This window comes from Pleurodeles waltl, chromosome 3_1 (assembly GCF_031143425.1).
Source record: "Pleurodeles waltl isolate 20211129_DDA chromosome 3_1, aPleWal1.hap1.20221129, whole genome shotgun sequence".
NCBI lineage: Eukaryota > Metazoa > Chordata > Amphibia > Caudata > Salamandridae > Pleurodeles > Pleurodeles waltl.
The window spans coordinates 1401092316-1401118894 of NC_090440.1; the positions used below are offsets into that span (position 1 = coordinate 1401092316).

At 44.7% G+C, this 26579-nt stretch overlaps 1 protein-coding gene across 1 annotated transcript in view; it reads right to left on the reverse strand.

Annotated features, from left to right (window-relative positions):
- Nucleotides 1-4693: 4693 nt before the first annotated feature.
- LOC138283582 (NXPE family member 1-like) overlaps nt 4694-26579 on the reverse strand; it is a 64337-nt gene continuing 42451 nt past the window's right edge. Inside the window, exons 5-6 of the mRNA XM_069221519.1 lie at nt 24004-24222; nt 4694-5282 (exon numbers count right to left, since the gene is read on the reverse strand). Of these exons, the coding sequence (XP_069077620.1) occupies nt 4747-5282; nt 24004-24222 (755 nt within the window). The 3' untranslated portion in view covers nt 4694-4746. The remainder of the gene's footprint in view (nt 5283-24003; nt 24223-26579) is intronic.

A 26579-nucleotide genomic window follows, 5' to 3' on the forward strand; every position in this document is an offset into this window, starting at 1 on the left:
CACGGCTGGAGGAAGATCCTTCTCCTACCTAGCTGCGCAGACCTGGAACACGCTGCTGCTTCACCTCAGTCAGTCGCCCTCGCAGGCTCAGTTCTGGAAGGACCTCAAGATTTGGTTCTTTGGCTGACCCACATCCCTTGAGCACCTTGAGACCCCCCGGTGATAAGTTGCACTATACAAACATCTGATTGATTGATTGATTACGTGGCCCAAGGCCTGAGTTCTTGGATGAAGAAGGCAAGCAAATGCTCCATTCTCCTAATGCAAAGTTGAACTGTAGCATTCAGAAGGATCAACTAACACATTCTGCTGTGTGGAGTCAGCATTTAGAGAATCTGATTTAGGAGGTGTGTAGAACCGAAAATTACAGGTATTGGCTACTACTGTTTCAGATCAAAGGCCTTTTGCTAGAGGTGAGAGCAGAATTAATGAGGGAGGAAGGGGAAAATGGGAAGGGACTAGTGAGAGGCAAGAGGCTAAGACAGAACAAAGCGAGAACTACAAAAACTTGTGCCATGTTGCTGTCCCAGGTGAAACAAGGGAAGTAGGGTGAGCCTCCTTTCACTAACATTGCCTCTTTTCCTCCTCAAATGTCATTCACTGCTATTATTAAAAGTGGAACTAGTCTGGGAGGAAATTCTAAAAAGTTCATGGGTTACTGGGCCATACACGAGTTCCTCTTTTTTTGGTGAACACACCCTGGGCAGTCACTGCTCTTATGGCAAGTCTATTGCTGCGTAGCTGACCATAAGTTTTAATCCTTTATTACAATTTTGATTTAGAACCCTCCATGAAACCACCAGGGCCTACGTCCCATAAGACGATAATAGTACCTCAGTAGTCATCACACACAACACATGAAAACACTTCCCACATAGACTCAAAACATAAATCACACCCTACCAATCACGCACCATACACGAATTAGCGTGCTTTCTGTGTGGGTAAATACTTCAGCACCTCAAAAATAGGTAGGAAGAGTTATACTAAAGCTAAGATAGAATACAGGTACCTGGGAGATTGTTTCAAGTATCTGAGGATATGTGGTGACTGTGCAAAATATCCAGAGCTGTTTCAGTTTTGTGAAGGTTGTGTAAAATATCTGGTACCATGCATGAATTGTATGCCTGCATTACCTTGAGGATTTGCGAAGTAGCTTGTGGCTGTGTAAAGTATCAGTAGGCTGTGTAACACACCTGGAAGCTGTGTAATATTTCTGGGGATTGTGTAAAGTATCTAGAAGCCTTGTAAAGAATCTGAAGGCTGCATTTTTACACTAAGTATACATGGCTTCGTGAAGTATCTGAAAGATGTGCCTGGTGGCTAATGGTTGTGTGACGAATTAGAAGAGTTTTTGCCATATCTGAAGACAGAGTGCACTATATAAAAGTTTTATGAAGTATCTGCAGGCTTTGTGAGGTATCTCAAATTTGTGAGACACATCTGTAGGCTATATGAATTTTCTGTAGAAGTATGGAAGTAGTAGGAGGCTATGGAAAACATCTGGACTTGGTGCACACTATCTGAAAGTTCTATAAACTATCTTGGAACTGTGTGAACCAACTGCAGGCTGTGTGTAGTATCTAACAGCTATTTGAAGTATATTCAGGATGTGTGAAGTAATGAAGTATCTGTAGGCTATTTCACATATGTTGAGGATGCATTAAGTATATGGGGGGGTCTATTAAGTACATGGGAATAAATGAAGTATGTGAATTATGTACAGTATGTTACTATGGTGTGAAGTATATATCGCACCTAAAAGATGTTTGAAATAACTGTAGACTTTGTGAATTACATTAGAGACTGTGGCCCTCATTCTGACCCTGGCGGTCTTTGACCGCCAGGGCGGAGGACCGCGGGAGCACCGCCGACAAGCCGGCGGTGCTCCAATGGGGATTCCGACCGCGGCGGTAAAGCCGCGGTCGGACCGGCACCACTGGCGGGGTCCCGCCAGTGTACCGCGGCCCCATTGAATCCTCCGCGGCGGCGCAGCTTGCTGCACCGCCGCGGGGATTCCGACCCCCTCTACCGCCATCCAGATCCCGGCGGTCGGACCGCCGAGATCCGGATGGCGGTAGGGGGGGTCGCGGGGCCCCTGGGGGCCCCTGCAGTGCCCATGCCACTGGCATGGGCATTGCAGGGGCCCCCGTAAGAGGGCCCCTACATGTATTTCACTGTCTGCTGCGCAGACAGTGAAATACGCGACGGGTGCAACTGCACCCGTCGCACAGCTTCCACTCCGCCGGCTCGATTCCGAGCCGGCTTCATCGTGGAAGCCTCTTTCCCGCTGGGCTGGCTGGCGGTCTGAAGGAGACCGCCCGCCAGCCCAGCGGGAAAGTCAGAATTACCGCCGCGGTCTTTCGACCGCGGAACGGTAACCTGACGGCGGGACTTTGGCGGGCGGCCTCCGCCGCCCGCCAAGGTCAGAATGAGGGCCTGTGTGAGCTAGCTGGTGGTTGTTTAAAGTATTAATAGGCTGTTTGAAGTATGTGAATCTTGTGTGAACTATCGAGAGACTCTTTCATATATATGAAAGTTTTGTGCGGTATGAAGAGGCATGTGTGTTTTACCTGTATGCATTGCCTTGGGCTCCAACAGGTATCTGTAGAAGACGTCTAAAGTGTCTGGAAAAGGTATGAACTATTTTGGGAGCAGTATACGGAGGGTATATGAAGTATCTGGAGGCGGTAAGAAATACCTGTAAACATCCGGAGGCTCTGAGATGTACAAGGCGTCTATGTGCGGCATATGGAGGTGACATATGTCAAGTATCTGGAGGGGGTGAACTAACCGTGCACTGGGGGGGATGGATAAAAAGTCTGTAGGGTGTATGATGTATGTAGAGATACTGTCAAGTATCTCGGCCTGGAAAGGATCTGGTGATGGTGTAATGTTTGTTGAGGCTGTCTGAAATATTTGTGATGATCTGTAAAGAATCAGGAATCTATATAAAGTATCTGGAGGATGCATAAAGCATTTGGGGCTAGATGAAATATCTTCAGGCTATGTGCAATATTTTGAACTTCTGAAGTATTTAGACGTTTGCAAAGGAGCTGGAGGCGGTCCTATGTATCTGAAAGCTCTGTGAAGTGACTGGAGGCTCTCTGAAGTATCTGGAGACTTATGCGAAGTAGTTTGAGGATCTGTGAAGTGATTTGGGCTAGGTGAAGTGTCTCCATGCAGTGTGTAATATCATGAGGTTCTTTGAAGTGCCTAGATATTTGTGTAGTAGCTGGAGGCTGTGCTATGTACCCAAAGTCTGTGTGAAGTGACCAGAGGATGTGCGACGTAGCTGGAAGTTGAGTGCAGTAGCTGGAGGATGTCTGAAGTGCCAGGAGGCTGTGCGAAGCAACTGGAGGATGTGCACAGTGGCCTGAGGATTCGCGAAGTAGCTTGAGGGTGTATGAAAAGGCTCGAGGACTATGAAGAGGCTGGAGAAATTGCAAAATAGCTGGAAGATGTGTGCAGTGGTTGGAGGTTCTGTGAAGTAGTTGAAGGCTGTTTGAAGTATATGGAGACTCTCTCAAATATCTAAAGGCTTTGTGAAGTAGCTGGAAGATATGCAAAGTGGCTGGAGGAGGTGTGAAGTGACTGTCAAATGTGCGAAGTGGCTGGAGGATGTGCGACTTGGCTGGAGGATGAGCAAAGTAGGTTGTGCGAAGTGGATGGAGGAGTATGAAGCGGCTGGAGGATGTGTGAAGTAGTTGTAGGATATGCAACTTGGCTGGAGGCTGCGTGAAGTAGTTGAAATGCTGTATGATGTTGCTGGCGGCTCTCTAAAGTATCTGAAGGCTTTGTGAAGTAGCTAGGGGATCTGTGAAGTAGCTGGAGGATGTGTTAAGTAGCTGGAGTATGTGCAAAGCGGTTCGAGGATGTGCAGAGTAGCCTGAAGATGTGCAAAGTAGCTGGGAGATGTGCGAAGTAGTCCGCGGATGTTCGAAGTGGCTGGAGAGTATCCAAAATAGCTGGGGAATGCGTGAAGGGGTTGGAGGATGTGCGAAGTAGTTAAAGGCTGTGTGAAATATCTGGAGACTGTATGACGTGTCCGGGGACTGAGTGAAACACCTGGATTCTGCCTGAAGGATAGACATCTATGTGAAGCGTCAAAGGTTACCTTTGTGCTTGACCAAAGTAAAAAAAGAAATACATAAAAAACATTCATTTCCCCATGCCTGATATTATGTTTATTTGTAATGCAGCATGAAACGGGTATTGCAAGAAAGTAAGCATACATGAAAAGCAAAACTTTACAGTACTACATGCTATAAAGTAATGTCCCCAAAACATGACGCCTGCCCTCTTCCTCCTCACATTCATTCCTGAGTGTTACCCAGTCTCTGTCGACGCAGCATATTGGTCTATGTGCAGCATACGAGGCACGAGCTGCTGTCGTTGAAATAAAAATGTTTTATGTACAGTTAATATCCCCACACTATATAAAATACCAATTGTAATTGAAAAATGAAAAACAGAAATACATCCCCATCCTATTGTCTCCACATTCAAAATGAAGTGTCATGATAAAAACAGTGTTACAATTCCCTTCCCATGCCCTGAGAATCATGGCAATCACACCACTGAATTGTTGGTTGATTGCATTTCCTTCACGACCCACCACATATTCAATCAGACATCCTGCCACAAACACATTGTGATTGAAATACCCACCTACAACGTCAACTGGCCCCGTCACACGTTGTTCAAATTGTCTGGTTGTCACTGATTTTGTACTAGACTCAGAAGTTAACATATGTACGTCAAAAACATGTGAACTTGGTTTTCAATCACACTGGGCACTGGATGAAGGAAATATGATGCCGATGCAATAGTCATGTCCCAGGAGTCGATGAAGCCAATATTGAGACCCCGAAAAATCTGCTTGGTGGCGTAGTAATGTATGTACCCATGGAAGTCACTCAGACGTTCTATGTCTGTTGAATGCTCTCGGATGTTTGCGGTCTGTACTATGACCTTGCTGTCAGGACTCCGGGCAAGGAGGCGTTCCACAGCTTTGCGGACACAGATGACTCTCCGTAGAAACAGAGTGAGTGGGAAAGGACGGAAGTGATGGCCAATTGTTACAACAATGACGTAGTTTGCCCCACCAACCAGTTTGTCAATTTCACGAGGCATATAGGCAAGACTTTTGACATTGTACATACTTTCTGTTAAAAACGGATGTCCGTGCCTGATCCACTGAAGTTGTATGTTCTTGTCGATGTCCACATAGCGTATGGTTCCATGGAAACCTTTTTCATGGATGTTAAAAGGTTTAAGACCTGAGGAGGAAACAGAATATCGAATGAGTTGAAATGATTAAGAGGTCAATGCAAATAAGAAATCAGCTAGGATTGCAATTTGCCAGACCCAATTACTCTTAAGGAGCACAAAGAGAATTTGCTCTTTGCCATCAAACATAGCATCAATCAGATATGAACTAGTGACAGGAATAAGGACCACGTGTGACCAGTGCATCGATGTCAGAGCAGATGTTAGTCTATTGGGGTGCAGGTTGTTTGCTATTCCAGGTGGTGAAAGCAGACCCAGAATTACAAATACTTGGAATATCATTAATACTGGATGTTAGACCTGACAGCCTTAAGGTAGTCATCCTCAACTTTTTGCCTGCCTCCCTCCACTTTTCTGACACTGTTTTTGCTGGTTTTAGGACTCTGCACACTTTACCACTGCTAACCAGTGCTAAAGTGCATATGCTCTCTCCCTTAAACATGATAACATTGGTTCTTCCCCAATTGGCATATTTGATTTACTTATAAGTCCCTCGTAAAGTGCACGACACGTGCCCAGGGCCTATAAATTAAATGCTACTAGTGGGCCTTCAGCACTGATTGTGCCACCCACATAAGTAGCCCCTTAACCATGTCTCAGGCCTGACATTCCAAGGTCTGTGTGTACACTTTCACTGCCACTTCGACTTGACATTTAAAAATACTTGCCAAGCCTCAAACTCCCCTTTTTCTACATATAAGTAAACTCTACGGTAGGTCCTAGGAAACCTGTAGGGCAGAGTACTATGTAGGTAAAAGGAAGGACACGTACCTATGTATTTTATATGTCCTGGTAGTGAAAAACCCCTAAATTTGTTTTCCATGTTTGTGAGGACTGCTCCTCTCATAGACTAGCATTAGGACTGCCCTCAGATACTTTTTGAGTGGTAGATTCTGATCTGAAAGGGGTAACCAGGTCATATTTAGTATGGCCAGAAAAAAAGGTAATAGAAAATCCTGCTTATTGGTGAGGTTGGATTTTATATTACTATTTTAGAAATGCCACTTTTAGAAAGTGAGCATTTTTCTGCACTTAAAACCATGTATGCCTTACAGCCTGTCTTCAGTCAATGTCTAGTCTGGGCTGGTTGACAGCTCCCTTGTGCATTTCACCCAAACAACTACAAACACAGGACACTCAGTCCCATCTGCATTCATCTGCATACTGAATGGGTCTTCCTGGGCTGGAAGGGTGTAGGGTCTGACACTTGCATTTCAAAGGTCAGTGGCCTGGCCTAACACAAAGGACTGATAACCCCCACTGGGACCCTGGCCGACAGGACTGGTCTTGAAGGAGGCACTTGTGCACGTCAAAACCACTCTTTGAAGTCTCCCCCTCTTCAAAGGCATTTATGGGTATATAAAGTGGGTCTCTGACCCCACCATCTCAGAAGCGTCTGGACCTACACCTGCACCCTGTCAGAGGATAGGAGCTACCTGGCTACCCAAATGACTCATCTGGTCTGATTTGCTGAGAAGGACTGCTGCCCTGCTGTCACCCTGCTGCCCTGCTGTCCTTTGACTTTGCTGGAATGACTCTGCCTTCCCCAAATGTGCTTTCCAAGGGCTTGGCTTGAGCTTGCCTCCTGTTTCTGTTTCAAAAAATTCCTTGTGTGTCAAAAATCGACGCAACCTCTGAAGAAATCAATGCAAAGCCTGCATTGCAGCAGAGAAATTGCCACACAGCCATTGCAGCTGAGAAATCACTGCACAGCCAACCGGAACGATGCAGCCCCGACTTCCTGACTGGAAATTTTACGCATCGCCTACCTTGCGTTGGAAAATTTGACCCATCGCCTAACAGATTGATGCAGCAACTGTTCCTTTTTTTAGCATGTCTAGGATTCTCAACGCATCACCCTTGGGCGTCAAAATATCCCCGCTTCATAGTGAGGAACCAATACTCAGCGCCAAAAAACATTGCAAACCCCTTGCAGCGTGGAAAGAAAAAACATATTGTCTGTGCCGTATCAGAATATCCAATGCAACACCTTATTTTTAAACACATCTCCTCCTCTGTGATCTCTGTGCATCGTTATTTTTGACGAATACCAGGTACTTTGTGTGTAACAAAGAGGCAACTGTCAATTTCTAAGGATTGAGAATCTTTTAAAACGTTTATAGGTAATATTTCAACTTGTGCTTATTGGATCTTTGTCCTTTTTACCTTTTTTTATTCAGATAAATATTATCTACTTTCCTAAACCTGTGCGGTGTATTTTTGTGTTGTTTTCGCTGTATTACTTTATTATTTATTGCACAAATACTTTACACATTGCCTTCTAAACTAAGGCTGACTGCTCAGTGCCAAGCTACGAGAGGGTGGGCACAGGATAATTTGGTTTGTGACTAGGATTGTGGTCCCTACTTGGACAAGGATGTACACCTATGCCAACTAGAGACCCCATTTCTAACACTGGTGATCGGCGGTGAGGACAGCACTTGTGTTTGTGCAGTGCCACACAATGGCTATGTGAACACTACTCACCCACAGTCAAAGATCATTTTTTGAATTGTTTATTTTTCTGAAAATATTTCTACTGGACATTTTTTTATCTAATCTGATACAAAATGTCTTTGGCTGGGTCCCAAGTAGGAGCTGGAGAGTTTGACCTAGCCAAGCTGGAGGCATACACTGTCAGCCAGCTGAAAAGGGTTCTGCAAGGGGATGGTAGTACCCACCCGGGGAGCTTCCAAGACGGAGGAGTACCAAAAGGCACTGAGGGCCTGGGTAGAAGCCTGTTCACAGGAGCATGTTGAGTTGGGAGAACAGGTGGATGGCTCTCCCGAGGATTTGCCAACAGCAGTGGGGGTTGACACCCTTGAATTTGTGACCCCTGAGAAAGCAGGGTGCTGTGTCTCAAATCATGGCCTGACTGCAGAGGAAAGGAAAGAGGAGAGAGAATTCAGGTTACAGTTGGCCAGATTGCAAACAGAGGCAGAGGAAAGGAAGGCTGAGAGGGCCTTGACAGAAAATAAACTATTGCTAGCCTATGAACTGAGTTTTAAAGAGCTGGACATCAAGGCTAGGTAGCCTGAGTCCAGCAGTGATGGTGGCAGCATGCATAAAGGACTTACTGAAGACAAAAAGGTTCATAAACCCAAGGTTGTGGTGCCAAGTTATGTGGTGGGAGATGACACTGACAAGTGGTTTTCTGCATATGAAGTTGCACTAAGGGCTCATGGGGTTCCTGAAGAGCAATGTGGGGTAGGCTTGTGGAAACACATGCCACTACTTGGGAGGGACACACATCTCACATTAGAGGTTGGGGACCAAACCAAGTATATCTCTATGAAGGCCATTTTAATTGCCAAATTTGGAGTGACCCCTGAAAAGTGTCACCAATGATTCAGGGACATGAGCAAGCTCCCCAGCCATGCCTTGGTGTACTTTAATGGTTTTTCTAGTAAGGCACTGAATGGCTGGGTGTGGGACAGTAAAGTAAATGATTACATGGGTTTGTACAATTTAATCCTGAGAGAGCAGATGCACAGTATTTGCTTTACAGAGTTGCGCCAGCATCTAGTTGACAGTTGTAAGGAAATGCCTCCTTGGCATGGTTGCCCCCTGACTTTTTGCCTTTGCTGATGCTATGTTTACAATTGAAAGTGTGCTGAGGCCTGCTAACCAGGCCCCAGCACCAGTGTTCTTTCCCTAACCTGTACTTTTGTATCCACAATTGGCAGACCCTGGCATCCAGATAAGTCCCTTGTAACTGGTACTTCTAGTACCAAGGGCCCTGATGCCAAGGAAGGTCTCTAAGGGCTGCAGCATGTCTTATGCCACCCTGGAGACCTCTCACTCAGCACAGACACACTGCTTGCCAGCTTGTGTGTGCTAGTGAGAACAAAACGAGTAAGTCGACATGGCACTCCCCTCAGGGTGCCATGCCAGCCTCTCACTGCCTATGCAAGTATAGGTCAGCCACCCCTCTAGCAGGCCTTACAGCCCTAAGGCAGGGTGCACTATACCATAGGTGAGGGTACCAGTGCATGAGCATGGTACCCCTACAGTGTCTAAACAAAACCTTAGACATTGTAAGTGCAGGGTAGCCATAAGAGTATATGGTCTGGGAGTCTGTTTTACACGAACTCCACAGCACCATAATGGCTACACTGAAAACTGGGAAGTTTGGTATCAAACTTCTCAGCACAATAAATGCACACTGATGCCAGTGTACATTTTATTGCAAAATACACCCCAGAGGGCACCTTAGAGGTGCCCCCTGAAACTTAACCGACTGTCTGTGTAGGCTGACTAGTTCCAGCAGCCTGCCACACTAGAGACATGTTGCTGGCCCCATGGGGAGAGTGCCTTTGTCACTCTGAGGCCAGTAACAAAGCCTGCACTGGGTGGAGATGCTAACACCTCCCCCAGGCAGGAGCTGTGACACCTGGCGGTGAGCCTCAAAGGCTCACCCCTTTGTCACAGCCCAGCAGGGCACTCCAGCTTAGTGCGCCGCACCAACGTTCTTTATGGCCACAAGTCTGCGGGGTAGGTTAATCAGCCTGCTAAACAAGGAACTACAAGTAAGTCCCTTTGATCCGTTCGTACTCGCTCGCAGCCGCTGCTGTTTCTGATCCCCGGTTTTTGTGCTTGCAGACAACTATGTTTACGTGTAGCAATCCGCTACGGACATGTATTTAGAGTTTTGCCCCTGCCTTTGTTGACACATCGCTAACAAGGGTTGTTTTAATACTATACAACATCGTGCTTACCGGAGCATTTTCTTTATATACAACCAGTATAAAAAAATTGTCTTTGTTTTTCGTTTAACGACATTAGATCGAAGTATTCATAACGCTAACAATGATTTGAGTCCATTAGTTTATGAGGAATTCATTTTTCACAACTGATAAGAATATAATCAATTTTACTAAATTTCTTTTCACTAAACTTGGAGCCTCAGCATTGTACTTGTGCATGATCTAATCAATACCAATTGTTTTTATGTTGAACCCTAGATTTGATCCGGCGAATTGAGAACTAAGTATTTGCCATAATTTTGGCTAGCCATGTTAATAATTCTTCTTGATTACAAAATACAGAATTAAAGTTCCTTTTTCCTGACTTGTGATCCTTTTAAGAACGCTATCCTGAAATTGGGGATGGTAAGCCTTTTTTTGATTCATTTTTGTCTTTCACTAGAGTGAGCCACTGTCATCATACTAACTTCACATACGCACTAATTTTGAAAATTTTATTATATAAATTGATCATGATTATATCATATTTTCTTAGGGTGAACTCACAAGTAGAACTAAGTAAGTGACTACTTATCTTTAGATACCACTGAGTATTTATTCTAATAATTATGGAGTAGACTTTCTTTTTTCAGTCCTGAGGAAGCGTCATGGGATCCGATTGGACCATTTGGACGCGAAACATGTAGACCTGTTAGAGAGAGATACCATAGATTGTCTATCCTCTTTTTTGGGAGTAGGTGACCATTATTTATCACCCATTACTCTCCGATTTTGTTTTTAATCTTGGTCTTCATCAGATGAAACAGATTAAAACTATGATTGATGATCACTGGTGATTAACCAATTTTAACTTTTTTCTTTCACTCCATTGACATTTGGGTACTCCCTATTGGGCACCCACTCAAATCAAATCAATGTTTTGGAAGTGCTACTATCTGAGCACCCCGGTTAAGAGCACCCCCTCTGGGGGAGCCCGTTAGGCATTGCAGTACCGGCCTAACGAGGAGCTTTCCCAATGATGAAGCCAGTCATCCACTGTGGTGCATGAGGGTTCCTGCTCCTGTAGATATTTCTTTCACTCTATAGTTCATTTTCAATAGGAACAGTGTATTTTTTGATTTATAATGTCTGTTTTGGGAGACCGTACACTGGACCTCTAATCTCCCGGTCCCTCTCTCTTATTATTTTGTTGCATGTACAGTAGTCATACTGTGGGACCTTCTAGCCTTTATACTGAATTTTGACAACTATTGGTTGACCCAGTCGTACTTCACAATATGGAAGACTTCCAGGGTCTAAGTTATGATGATGACATGGTATCCGCCATATTACAAGCACCTTCCATTCTTGATAATGAAGGATCAAGTTCATCAGGAAGTCTTAAGGAAGAATGGAACAAACTCTCCACCCTGAAACGTGAACTTATCAAGACAGTCATGCATGGGACCATCATGACTGAATATTTACGAGCGAATATAGCTCCTAATGGATTGTTAGTGGCTAATATACCTAGAATCTTCTTACAAGATCTTGCATTTAGAAAAGATTGGGCACAAATTGCATGGAAGTGTACCAGAGATTGGCTGGTACTGATTATCAACACTTCCAAACGCATAGCCGATTCCATCACCATTCAAATAGCTACTATGGAAAATACTTTGAAAACCACAATTACATTGACAGCTTTCAAATGTCGCCTCACAGAAATCAATGCTGAACTTAATGAGACAAAAGAGTTTCTAACTCAGCAAAAAATAACGAAACTTCAAAAAGACATAACTAAGTTCAGTAGGGAGAAGAACTACCCGTACATCAAGGAGGACTATGATGCTGATAATCAGTCACGCTCCTCTGATGAATCAACTACTTCATATAGAAAACCACGTCAGTACAGTAGTGGTTCATCATCTGACGGGTGGAGTACCGACGATAATATACCACAACCTTTTTATAACTACCCACCCTATCCAACTAATCAACCTATTCCTTGGCAACCACCCTACCCATTCTTCCAACCCCGTCCCTTGATGCCTTTCGGGCCTTTTTTAGGCCGCGGCCGGGGCAGAGGCAGAGGCAGAAGAAGAGGAAGAGGCAGATCAGTTCAATGGTCCAAGGAAGAACCACAAATGGTGACGAGGAGCCACACGAGGATGCCCACACCCAGAACCTAGTGGTTAACTTATCCCAAAAAACACTCTCAATTGACGAAACTAACGTCCTAAACAAGGGGTTAGGTTTCGTACCTACCCCGAAAGAGGATTTCTTCCGCCTACATATCGAACTAGCTCAATTCTTTCGGAAGATTCGCCTCCATATGTTCTTTAGAGATAAACCTATTGAACCAAGATGTGATTCTGGTCTCAAAAAACCTTCCACGTTTTTACCTCCCACAACGATGGTGCCAATTGAAGTACTCACATTTGAAAAGGCAGTATTGTCTGATGTCTCCCGGCTATATCCAAAACACTCATATGTGAATATTCCAAACCGAGAAAAACAGGCACTTCAACAGCTATCCTCTGATCCAGACATCATGATAAAACAAGCAGATAAAGGGGGAGCTATCGTGATTATGGACACAGTAGACTATAAACGTGAGTGTTTACGTCTCTTGAGCGACACTACTTACTACACTAAGATCACCCAAGATCCAACCCAGAGACTCCAAATTCAGATTAGAAGTCTTTTGGAAGAAGCTAAGAGCAACTCATGGATAACTTCAAAAGAAGCGGAATTCCTTGACACAGAGGACCCACGAACACCATACTTCTACTGTCTACCTAAAATTCACAAGGGAATTCAGCCACCACCAGGTCGACCAATTGTATCTGGCATTGGATCTGTCCTGGAACCTTTATCTATCTTCTGTGACCACTTCCTACAGCCACTTGTGAGATCTTCCTCCACCTACTTACTAGACACTAAGGATGTCTTAAACTTAATCGACTCAATCAACTTGACTGGAGCAGTACAGGGGATCATCACCCTAGATGTAGAAGCACTCTACACTAATATTCCTCAAGAGGATACTTTACGGGTAATTGAATCAGCTCTATCAGATGACCCCACGGATTTAACTACACCCATACCCTTTATTATGCAACTAGCCACCTTGGCTTTGACGGAGAACTTCTTTGAGTTTGAAGAACAACTCTTTCATCAGATTAGAGGGACATCGATGGGCAGCACTTTTGCCCCCAGTCTAGCATGCCTTTATATGTATGATTTTGAAAGAAAATACATTCTAACATCAACGAACCCCTTCAAAAAAGACATAAATCTATGGAAACGCTACATAGATGATATTTTGATCATCTGGCAGGGTCCCTTTACATCAACTGATGAGTTTATATCTTGGATTAATTCCCTTGATCCTTTTCTAAAATTCACGGCTTCTATGTCCACCACTCAATTACCTTTTTTGGACTTATTGATCACCATTGATAAAGGTCTATTGAGCACGAGCACCTACCATAAACCGACAGATCGAAATAGCCTTCTCTTATATGAAAGCCACCATCCAAAAGCCCTAAGGGATAACTTCCAGTGGGCCAATTTTTACGATTAAGGCGCAACTGTAGCCTTGTTCAGGAATATGACCGACAGGCAGACACCCTTCAAACCAAACTCTGTGACCGACATTACCCTACTAAGATTGTAAATGCTGCTCGAAAAAGAGCTAGAAACAACCACAGGGAGTGTTTACTTGAGAAAAACATAAGAACTCCTCAGTCAAAAATAACCTGTGTAACTACATTCACCCCTTTATCTAATACGATCAAAAAGGTGCTTAACAACCGGTGGTCGATCCTAGAAAGTGGTGGCTCGACCATACCTAAACCCCTCTTTGCCTTTAAACGTACTTCCAACATAAAAGACATTGTGATCCACACACGTCCACAAAGACACGACATTCCAAAACAAAGAACTTTATGGGATCTTCCACCTGTTGAGGGTCATTTTCCCTGTGGCAACTGTAACGTGTGCCCGTTAACAAAAAAAACGACATCGCTTGATCTTGACCCGATTGGAAAATGGTTCCTAAGAAAACACACTAACTGCAACTCAAAAAACTGTATATATATGATCACATGTCCTTGTGGCCTACGTTACGTGGGGATGACAACTCGACCAGTGAGGATACGTATAAATGAACACAGAAGCAACATTAGATGCCAGAGAATAACTACGAAACTATGTGCTCATTTTCTGGATACCCCCCATTCGCCAGATGAACTACAATGGGTGGTCCTGGAAGCCCCGAAAAACCTCCCTAACGGTTCGAAATCACTCTTCAGAATAGAACAGAGATGGATTTTTAAATTAGGGACAATGTTACGGGGATTAAACGATGACATACCTTGGTCCGCTCTCTCGACATAATTCCCCTGATGATGAACAACATATTTAAGATCTTTTTGCTATTACTATTCCTTTAGGATTAGGGATTATCATTAATAATGACTATTGCAGATTTGGCCTTCCTACAGTATTCCATTTATGATGAACAACATATTGCAGATCTTATGGCTATAATTACTACCCCTCTTTTTGATTCGGGATTACCATCAACAATGACCTTTGTTAATTGGCCTGTCGTATAGGATTCCCTCTTCTTCTTTTTCCTGTATAATTAATTATTTTTTCGGAATTTAATTTTTCCGTTTTTTCCGACATTTCTCTATTACTTAATAGTGCCTTTGGCTTCTTATCTTTATTAAATATTTTACAAATACACATAAAGCATCAACTATTGAGGACCCGTTGATTTTATGATTGCCCCCCCCTCTTAATGTCCACCTTTATTTTGTACAACCGGATACACGTTAATTCCGGCTTCCATCCACATTTCCGTAATTGTAGTCCGTTAACTTCTAACGAACTACGAATTCAAGTCTTTTTCCGCTTTTTATTAGCCGCGAGCCGGCTGACATTTCCGGTCTCTCTTGACGAGGGTTTCGCTTTAAAACCCCGTTAGAACGCCGCACCAACGTTCTTTATGGCCACAAGTCTGCGGGGTAGGTTAATCAGCCTGCTAAACAAGGAACTACAAGTAAGTCCCTTTGATCCGTTCGTACTCGCTCGCAGCCGCTGCTGTTTCTGATCCCCGGTTTTTGTGCTTGCAGACAACTATGTTTACGTGTAGCAATCCGCTACGGACATGTATTTAGAGTTTTGCCCCTGCCTTTGTTGACACATCGCTAACAAGGGTTGTTTTAATACTATACAACATCGTGCTTACCGGAGCATTTTCTTTATATACAACCAGTATAAAAACAATTTCTTTGTTTTTCGTTTAACGACATTAGATCGAAGTATTCATAACGCTAACAATGATTTGAGTCCATTAGTTTATGAGGAATTCATTTTTCACAACTGATAAGAATATAATCAATTTTACTAAATTTCTTTTCACTAAACTTGGAGCCTCAGCATTGTACTTGTGCATGATCTAATCAATACCAATTGTTTTTATGTTGAACCCTAGATTTGATCCGGCGAATTGAGAACTAAGTATTTGCCATAATTTTGGCTAGCCATGTTAATAATTCTTCTTGATTACAAAATACAGAATTAAAGTTCCTTTTTCCTGACTTGTGATCCTTTTAAGAACGCTATCCTGAAATTGGGGATGGTAAGCCTTTTTTTGATTCATTTTTGTCTTTCACTAGAGTGAGCCACTGTCATCATACTAACTTCACATACGCACTAATTTTGCAAATTTTATTATATAAATTGATCATGATTATATCTTATTTTCTTAGGGTGAACTCACAAGTAGAACTAAGTAAGTGACTACTTATCTTTAGATACCACTGAGTATTTATTCTAATAATTATGGAGTAGACTTTCTTTTTTCGGTCCTGAGGAAGCGTCATGGGATCCGATTGGACCATTTGGACGCGAAACATGTAGACCTGTTAGAGAGAGATACCATAGATTGTCTATCCTCTTTTTTGGGAGTAGGTGACCATTATTTATCACCCATTACTCTCCGATTTTGTTTTTAATCTTGGTCTTCATCAGATAAAACAGATTAAAACTATGATTGATAATCACTGGTGATTAACCAATTTTAACTTTTTTCTTTCACTCCATTGACATTTGGGTACTCCCTATTGGGCACCCACTCAAATCAAATCAATGTTTTGGAAGTGCTACTATCTGAGCACCCCGGTTAAGAGCACCCCCTCTGGGGGAGCCCGTTAGGCATTGCAGTACCGGCCTAACGAGGAGCTTTCCCAATGATGAAGCCAGTCATCCACTGTGGTGCATGAGGGTTCCTGCTCCTGTAGATATTTCTTTCACTCTATAGTTCATTTTCAATAGGAACAGTGTATTTTTTGATTTATAATGTCTGTTTTGGGAGACCGTACACTGGACCTCTAATCGCCCGGTCCCTCTCTCTTATTATTTTGTCCCATGGGGAGAGTGCCTTTGTCACTCTGAGGCCAGTAACAAAGCCTGCACTGGGTGGAGATGCTAACACCTCCCCCAGGCAGGAGCTGTGACACCTGGCGGTGAGCCTCAAAGGCTCACCCCTTTGTCACAGCCCAGCAGGGCACTCCAGCTTAGTGGAGTTGCCCGCCCCCTCCGGCCACGGCCCCCACTTTTGGCGGCAAGGCTGGAGGGAACAAAGAAAGCAACAAGGAGGAGTCACTGGCCAGTCAGGACAGCCCCTAAGGTGTCCTGAGCTGAGGTGACTCTAACTTTTAGAAATCCTCCATCTTGCAGATGGAGGATTCCCCCAATAGGGTTAGGATTGTGACCCCCTCCCCTTGGGAGGAGGCACAAAGAGGGTGTACCCACCCTCAGGGCTAGTAGCCATTGGCTACTAACCCCCCAGACCTAAACACGCCCTTAAATTTAGTATTTAAGGGCTACCCTGAACCCTAGAAAATTAGATTCCTGCAACAACAAGAAGAAGGACTGCCCAGCTGAAAACCCCTGCAGAGGAAGACCAGAAGACAACAACTGCCTTGGCTCCAGAAACTCACCGGCCTGTCTCCTGCCTTCCAAAGAACTCTGCTCCAGCGACGCCTTCCAAAGGGACCAGCGACCTCTGAATCCTCTGAGGACTGCCCTGCTTCGACGACGACAAGAAACTCCCGAGGACAGCGGACCTGCTCCAAAAAGACTGCAACTTTATCCAAAGAAGCAGCTTTAAAGAACCCTGCAATCTCCCCGCAAGAAGCGTGAGACTTGCAACACTGCACCCGGCGACCCCGACTCGGCTGGTGGAGAACCAACACCTCAGGGAGGACCCCCGGACTACTCTACGACTGTGAGTACCAAAACCTGTCCCCCCTGAGCCCCCACAGCGCCGCCTGCAGAGGGAATCCCGAGGCTTCCCCTGACCGCGACTCTCTGAAACCTAAGTCCCGACGCCTGGAAAAGACCCTGCACCCGCAGCCCCCAGGACCTGAAGGACCGGACTTTCACTGCAGAAGTGACCCCCAGGAGTCCCTCTCCCTTGCCCAAGTGGAGGTTTCCCCGAGGAAGCCCCCCCTTGCCTGCCTGCAGCGCTGAAGAGATCCCTTGATCTCTCATTGACTTCCATTGCAAACCCGACGCTTGTTCTAACACTGCACCCGGCCGCCCCGCGCCGCTGAGGGTGAAATTTCTGTGTGGGCTTGTGTCCCCCCCGGTGCCCTACAAAACCCCCCTGGTCTGCCCTCCGAAGACGCGGGTACTTACCTGCAAGCAGACCGGAACCGGGGCACCCCCTTCTCTCCATTGAAGCCTATGCGTTTTGGGCACCACTTTGAACTCTGCACCTGACCGGCCCTGAGCTGCTGGTGTGGTAACTTTGGGGTTGCTCTGAACCCCCAACGGTGGGCTACCTTGGACCAAGAACTGAACCCTGTAGGTGTCTTACTTACCTGGTAAAACTAACAAAAACCTACCTCCCCCAGGAACTGTGAAAATTGCACTGTGTCCACTTTTGAAATAGCTATTTGTGAATAACTTGAAAAGTATACATGCAATTGAAATGATTCAAAGTTCCTAATGTACTTACCTGCAATACCTTTCAAACAAGATATTACATGTTAAATTTGAACCTGTGGTTCTTAAAATAAACTAAGAAAATATATTTTTCTATACAAAACCTATTGGCTGGATTTGTCTCTGAGTGTGTGTACCTCATTAATTGTCTATGTGTATGTACAACAAATGCTTAACACTACTCCTTGGATAAGCCTACTGCTCGACCACACTACCACAAAATAGAGCATTAGTATTATCTATTTTTACCACTATTTTACCTCTAAGGGGAACCCTTGGACTCTGTGCATGCTATTCCTTACTTTGAAATAGCACATACAGAGCCAACTTCCTACAACAGTAAGCTGACTGATCCCAGGAAGCTTGCTGAGGAGGCGGACCTTTGCGCTAGCACCAGAGTGTTCAAAAAGGTATCTGGGGGGGACATCCACAAAGGTGGTCAGGGTCCTCAACAGAAGAAAGAGGGGGGAGAAAAACTCAAAAATAAGGAGTTATCAAAAGGGTCCCAAAATAATTCTCAAGGGAATAGTGGTAACCATTCACAGTCTGATTCTAAAAAGAAAGGGTTCTTTGACCATAAGATAGGGAGGGTTGTACCCAAATGCATAGAGTGCTCTAAGTATGGTCACTCTAAGGGTGACTTCAGATGTCCAAAGGGGGCACAGCCCCCCACTGGAGGGCAGACACCTGGGTTGGCTAGTGTAGCACTCGGGAAGGAGGTTATCCCACTTAGTTTTGAGGAACAGACAGAGGTAAACCTAGTGTCTCTGGGGGATGCAGAAATGGTGCCCAAAGCCCACATACCTGCCAATACTTTTAAGTATAGGCACTGGGTCACCATTAATAGGCAATGGGTGGAAGCTTTGCTTGACACAGGAGCCAGCGTGACTACTGTCCAGGGTCAGCTGGTGTTAGCAGAGCAGGTCCTACCAAACACATTCCACCAAGTCATAGTCGCCAACAATCAGGAGAGTCACTTACTGGTAGCTCTGGTTCTCTTTGAGTGGGGGGCGGGTCTCTGGTACTCTGAAAGTAACTGTGAGTCCTGCCATACCTGTAGACTGTCAGTTAGGTAATGACCTTGAGCACACTACCTGGAGGAAGTTAGGGCTAAGGTCTCACTTAGAGATGTTGGGATTGGCTGAGAGAGTCTGCATGACCACAAGGTCCATGGCTGCCTGGGAGGGGAGTCAAGGGCATCTGGAGCCTGGAAGAATGGCCCAGACATCTGCCAAGGAGGGGGACGCGGGACGCGGGAAACCAGTCCCTGAAGTTCCCACAGTGGTTGATGTGCTTCCTGAGGAGGAGGCCCCTGAGCCAACCAGGAGGACACTGCTGCCCTGGTTGACCTACCTGAGCTTGCTGGATGGCAAGTTGAGGGTGGGCCAACCAGGGAAGAATTCTGCAAAGCACAGAAAGAGTGTCCCACTCTTGTGAACTTGAGGCAATAGGCCTCAACCCAAGCACCAGGTGAAGCCTCTGGGGATCACCTTATCTATTGGGCGAATGATGTCCTTTACAGTGAGCCTAAGGTTCCGGAAGCTTCCTAATAGGTCTGGCACACAACATACCCATTACAGGACATTTAGGGAAAGACAAGACCTTTGTCAGGTTTGTCACCCTCTTTTATTGGCCCCAAATGAGCACTGCCTCAGATGCATTCTGTAGGTCCTGTCCCACCTGCCAGGCCAGTGGGAAGATAATGAAAAGGCTCAAGGCCCCCCTGATCCTACTTCCCATCATCAGCACCCCCTTTGAAAGGGTGGGCATTGATGCCATTGGTCCCTTGGACCCCCAAACTGCCCTTGGCAGCAGGTTTATCCTGGTTTTGGTGGACCATGCCACCCGCTACCTAGAGGAAATCCCTCTGAGGACAGTGACTGCACCAATGGTGACCAGAACTATGATGGGGATCTTTACCCATGTGGGATTCCCAAAGAAGATTGTGTCTGACAGAGGCACAAACTTCATGTAGGCATACATGAAGTCTATGTGGGATGCTTGTGGGGTGACCTACAAGTTCACCGCACCCTATGATCCTCAATCCGATGGTCTTGTGGAAAGATTCAACAAGACCTTGAAGGGCATGATCACAGGCCTCCCTGAGGTCATGAGGCATAAGTGGGACGTCCTCTTGCCATGCCTTCTCTGTGCTTATAGAGAGTAACCCAGAAGGGGGTAGGGATCAGTCCATATTAGCTTCTCTATGGGTACCCTGTCAGGGGACCCCTAAGCATTAGTGAAAGAGAGATGGGAGAAAGCTCACAAGGCACCCCCCCCAGGATGTGGTCAGCTACATGTTGGCCCTGCGCAACCAGATGTACCACTTCTGGAAGAAGGCCAAGTGCAACCTTGAGGTCAGTCAAGAGGTTATGAAACACTGGTATGACCAGAAGACCACCCTGGTGAAGTTTCAGCCCAGAGACAAAGTATGGGTGTTGGAGCCTGTAAAGCCTAGAGCTCTCCAGGTCTGCTGGACTGGCCCACATGAGATAAAGGAGCGTAAAGGGGAGGCCACTTACTTAGTGGATCTCCAGTCCCCTAGAACCTCCTAAGGGTGCTCCATGTGAATAGACTGAAGCCTCACTTTGAAGTCAAAATGCTTTTAGTGACAGATGAAGGTGTGGAGGAGGAGAGTGTACAAACTGAGGTGGAATGATATTGGAAAAATGTCCTTCTCTGAATGGTCACTCTAACTGTTTTACCTTCCACCTCCTCTTTTTCTGACCTCCTTTGTGTTGGCTTTAGGGCTCTGTGCACTTTGCCAGTGTTAACCAGTGCTAAAGTGCTTGTGCTCTCTTCCTAAAAGTGGTAACATTGGCATATTTTGTTTATTTATAAGTCCCTGGTGAAATGCAATCTATGTGCCCAGGACCTGTAAATGTAATGCTACTAACCCCTGCAGCACTGATTGTGCTACCCACTGAAGTAGCCCTTTAAACATATCTCAGGCCTGTCACTGCAGAGCCTGTGTGTACAGTCTTATTGTCACTTTGACTTGGCATTTAAAACCCCTTGCCAAGCCTTAAACTTCCCCTTTGCTACATGTAAGTGACCCACTCCTAAGGTAGGTCCTAGGTAACCCATAGTGCAGGGTGCTATGTAAATTAAAGGTAGGACATGTACTTTTAAGTTGTACATGGTGTGGTAGTGAAAAGCTCCTAAAGTCAATTTTCCATACTGCGAGGTCTACCCCTCTCATAGCATAACATAACATAATATTGGGAATTCCCTATTCAACTTTAAAACTGTAATTATTGATTGAGAAGGAGTGGCTATGTTATGTTTCAAACCATTGGAATGATAATGATAAATCCTCTTTACCGGTAAAGTCTGATTTAACATTACTATTTAGAAGTGCTACTTTTAGATAGTGGGCATTTCTCTGCTCTTACAGTTCTGTGTGCCATTCCAATACATGTCTGGGGTGGGTTGACAGCTTTACTTTGTGCATTCCCTCTAGACAGCCACAAACACAGGACATGTAGTTGTGTCTGAGTGCTCATCTGCATTTATCTGCATTCTGATGACTCTTCCTGGGGAGGAAGGGTGGGAAGAGATGACACTTGCACCTGAATACAGTGCCTGTCCCCACAAAAAGTGCTGATTACCCTCTCCTGATAGTCTGGAGCCAAGGCCAAGAAAAAATGAATACTTGTGCACTTCAAAGACCCTTCTTTGAAGTCACTTCCACTTCAAAGGCACTTTTGGGTATAAGTATTCGATCTCTGACCTCAGCAAGTCAGACATTTCTGGATCTATAACTAGACTCTGTCAGAAGAACTGCTGTGCTGCATCAAGGACTGTTACTCTGCTGGACTGCCGACCTGGAAGGACTGCTTTTCTGCTGTACTCTCCTGCCTGCTGTTCTCTGACCTTGCTGAGGGAGAGCTGGACTCTGCCTTGCACCCAAAAGTGATCACCAGGAGCTTGTTGGCTTGCCTCCTGTTGCTACAGGCTCAGGGATATCAAAGTGTCTACCCTTGCTCCTGTGCCTGTTTCTCTAGTCCCAGATACTTGCTCCATCGAGAACTGAAGCATTGCATACTGCGAGAGGTAGAACCAACACATCTCTGATGTTGCAGGTGTAGGACTAGCGCATCACATTTAGAACCAGCGCTTCACCACCGCATCGTCGCCGCTTCGGAACTACCGCATCGCTGCCGCTGCTAAAGGAAGATCACTGCATGGAGAAACCCGCCACATCGGCTTCGGAACTGACGCATTGCAACACTGGCATTTGGCCTTTGGAACTGATGCATCACCAGCACTGTATGAGAAAAATCAATGCATCATGTATATGCGACCAGGATCAAGGTACTCTGTTCCCTGGGCCTGCGTAGCTGCAGAACCCAGGCCATGCTCCATTGCGGTCGACTTGAACTGTTGCGTTTGTCCCGGTACAGTGCCACTTCAGTAACCCCTAAATCACTATTTGCTTCTAAGCGCTAGATCTCTTTCCTTCTTCTACAGTTCATATCTTAACTTGTACTTATTGTATTTTTGTTGTTTTGATCTTGTTTTGTTCAGAACTATTTTTCTGGAGTCTTTTTGTTGTGATTTCATTGTGTTACTGTGTGTGTGTGTGTGTGTGTGTTGCACAAATACTTTACACATTGTCTCTTTGGATTCTTCTGACTGCTGTATTCCAAGCTAGCAGAGGGTGAGCACGTTATCATACCCCTGCCAACTACAGACCCCATTACTAACACATGGTTTTCAAAATAACAGTGGGTTGGAATGCGGCCCAAGTAATTACCAGTGACTGAGATTAATTCAATTATTCCATCCAGCATTTTTTTTATACTTTAATACGGAGGCCTAACACTACTGAGGTACTGAGATATCCCACTACACATGCATATGGACTGGAAATAACAGTTAGAAATTTGGATTAGTGGCCCATATTCGCATGTTTTTCTCACTTTTGTGGTCAGTTTCTGGATACAAAACTTAGTAATTCTAATTTCAGCCTCAACTGAAAAATTTAGTAGAACAAAAAGCTGTAATGAAGGAACATGTGTTCATTTGGCATCACAAAGGTCCTTGCTGGGGGGGGGGACTCATTTCTCAAAAAATGATTACTGGTGGGGCCTCATCATGAAAGGAAGCCAGGAATCTGCTGTGGCAGGTTGCAGACCCCTTCACTACAAACTAGAATTAAATATCCCTAACAAAGCTACAGGAAAACAAAGGTTTGTCCATGTAACCATACTGTCTGTGACACTGTTGTATCTGGGACTGTAATCCAATTGTATAGTGACAGACAGCGGCGGCCGCTGCAAATCTCAAGGGGTGGGGGGTGAGGGGACGGAGATGGAGAGGAAAAAAAACAAAATTACCATACCACCGTCTCCTGCGCCTCATGCTCCTCTTCCCTCCATGTGGTGTCCCAGCATTCACTGGGACACCAGCACAGGCTCCCCTGCAATCCTGACGCTGCTTTCATGCTAAAGTTAGCATGAAAGCAGTGTCAGGACTGGTCTGAGCAGCAGTGATTGCTGCTCAGACACAGCCCTGGGGCCTGTGCAGTTTCTCCAGCCCGGCTGTGTACACAGCTGGGCTGGAAATACCTAAGTGCGCATGTATTTTTGGCTGGCCTAAAACGGATGGCCAAACACACATGCGCACTTAGGTACACTCACTTCTCATCCCCCATCCCACTTCCAATGACCCAGCCCCACCCCTCCCTACACTGCTGGTTGAGCCAGCAGATGAAAAATGAAACAATAGTAGAACTATTGTTTCATTTTTCATCTCCTGGCTCTTGGCCAGGGGGCCGACATTCCTTCGCCACAAGCGAAGGAGCCGCCCCTGGTGACAGGCCAGAAACATAAAGTAATTTTTTGCAACCTGGTGCATTTTTGCTGTCTGGCTATGGCCCCGTGTAGCGATCATCATGCCTTCCTTCAACATGCCAAGCGGAGTCATCACCTGTGAAAGAATAGAGAGTTGAAGTATGGTGATCATTCTTAAGTTACACGCTGGATGAACCTACTTTTCACATTATTTGTGAAATACGGAATCCACTGGCGAAGAGTTGAATCTCCCATCAAGTAAATCATCTTCCCAGGTAGACACTTGTCCATCAGATCCTTGGTGCTGCTCGGGGACATGGAGCAAAAAACTGGATTCCAGACACTTTCCAGGAAGTAGCCGCTGGGGAATGGGGAGTGCATCCCGGTCCTGCATTTTTCTTCTTTTAATGATCTGATTTCTGATTTAAAAAAATTATGCATATTGTAAACAAATGAAAACACATTATACATAGATCAGAGGTCTGTGCGGGTTAAGAAATTATGAAGAATCCAGATGCCTGTTTGGCGCTTTCAGGTATACAACGTAAAGTACAGTGTGATTGAAATGTGTTTTCGCTATAAAAGTGATATTCGAACTAAAGCCTTGTCTTGAATGAGTCTAATTATGTATGTGGAATAACAGCTATGAAATTATCCTTCCTGCTGTAGACAATGAAGCAAAAAACAAATTTGGGATACAGTGTGACCGTAAGTAGTCATCTGAAACTAAGCTGAAATAATAATAAACATAGCAGTAAAATCCACTAGCAGGAACCTTGAAAGATTGACAAAAAAGCTTCCTACGCCATATTTTTAAACTAATAGACTGCCCAAATAGACACTCCTTCATTTTCAAACTAATTTTAAAAAAAGCAAAGCGTCACACAAATTGACATTATAGGTGGCACAAGATGCTTTCATCTCATTCCAGAATGCTGATCAGCTTTCTGGACATGAGTGCGCATTCGACCTCGAGGAGCTCTCCTTAGAATTATCCATAAAAAAAACTAGTATATGGTCTCTTAGACAGCTGCATATTTTAAAATGTGGCTGTGTGAAGTTGTGCAACTTAAGATTTCACAGCCTGCGTATATATTTCTTTTTAAAAAGCTACACAAGCTTTGCTGAGTGCATAGCTGAAGAACTTTTTTTATAAGAGCAAAAGAGGAGAGTTCCCCTTGTTGTTTAGGGATGCGAGCACTCTACTGATCAGCCACAGCGTGCCAGTTCGTAAAGAGCCATCATATACTACAGATTCCAACTACTGGCTGCCCCAGGGGTGATAAATGGGATTTAAGGCTGTAGTCAATAAACGAGGTAGGCTGGTGTCAATTTTTGCCTTCTGCAAAGCCAACAAATGTCATCTTTCTTCTTCAAATGTGAAGATATAGCGGGTAGTAAGGGTGAGAGTTGGCCGCACTCAAGGGGAATGTACATAAATGTTGTAAGTCTAAGAAACAAGGCGTGGTGCACGTGATCAGGTGCCCTACTACCCTTGGGCAACAATAATGTGTAGGGTCAGTACACAAGTAATAATATGCAAAGAAGATCACAGCACACAGTATTCAATAGTCGAACACAAACGTGATTGAAACATTTTGTCGTTGTATGGTAGAGATGAATAAAAAGATTTTTCCAGGCACATCGGTATTCAAATCTTGTCTCCAGGGATAAGTTCATTTATTCAGAACAAAGTAGTATTCAATAAGACAGAGAGCATCTTTCCAAAACAGCCAACACGTGTTTCGTCACACCAGTGACTTTTTCAAGGCCGAAAAATAACGGAAAGGTTTCAAGCAAGTAAACCCAATACGTCTCAGAACCATGAAAAATCCAAATAATGTTAGGTAGTCTCTAAATAGTCCTACAGGGATTAAAACGCCGACACACGGGCGGACTGCAGCATATATAATTTACGAAACTTACACTTGGACCTACCGAGGTCCCCCTCATTTGATGGAAAACATCGCGCAGCTTTTTTGACTCCCCATTATACGCTGATGATGACTATACCGATGTGCCTGGAAAAATCTTTTTATTCATCTCTACCATACAACGACAAAATGTTTCAATCACGTTTGTGTTCGACTATTGTATACTGTGTGCTGTGATCTTCTTTGCATATTATTAAATGTGAAGATATGACAACTTCATTGGAATACGTAAGCAATGTTTAAATTCTTACACTTCAAGCTGCAAGATAAATACGTGTTTAGTCCTCCATAATAGATAAATTATTTCCTTGGCGATTCTCTGAACTAAAGCATACGTTTCACACCATATTCATCTCCTTCTTTAACCTTGACATCCCTTGTCTCTCGTTTGAACAGGAATGTCTTCTGCATGGTGTACATTTGTGTTCTTCTGCCTTTAGCGCCCCACTATGTATATCTGGTGTCTTGGTTTTTATTTTTGAGCCTAGACTCATGTTAAGCTAGCATGTGCACAGAGGTCTTGATCTGTCCACAGACATGGCTGAGGTCATTGTCCTGTCCAGTGACTATAGGGATGCTCCAAGTATGCAGTCATTGAAGAGTCTGTGGACTACTAATGGGATTACTTCATAGGGCTATGGTGGCTGTGTACCATATTTTGTGAATCCATAGTAGCGGTCAGACCTGTTTGTCCGTATCACTGGAATGGAGATCTACTGGCCCACTTGTGCGAAGTTCATTTCTATGCACACACCTGCCCTGATCCTAGCGCTAATATCTCAAGTGTATGAGGAGTATGTTTGGGTGTTTAGCTTGCTTGGACACATGCATGGGGTGTGTGT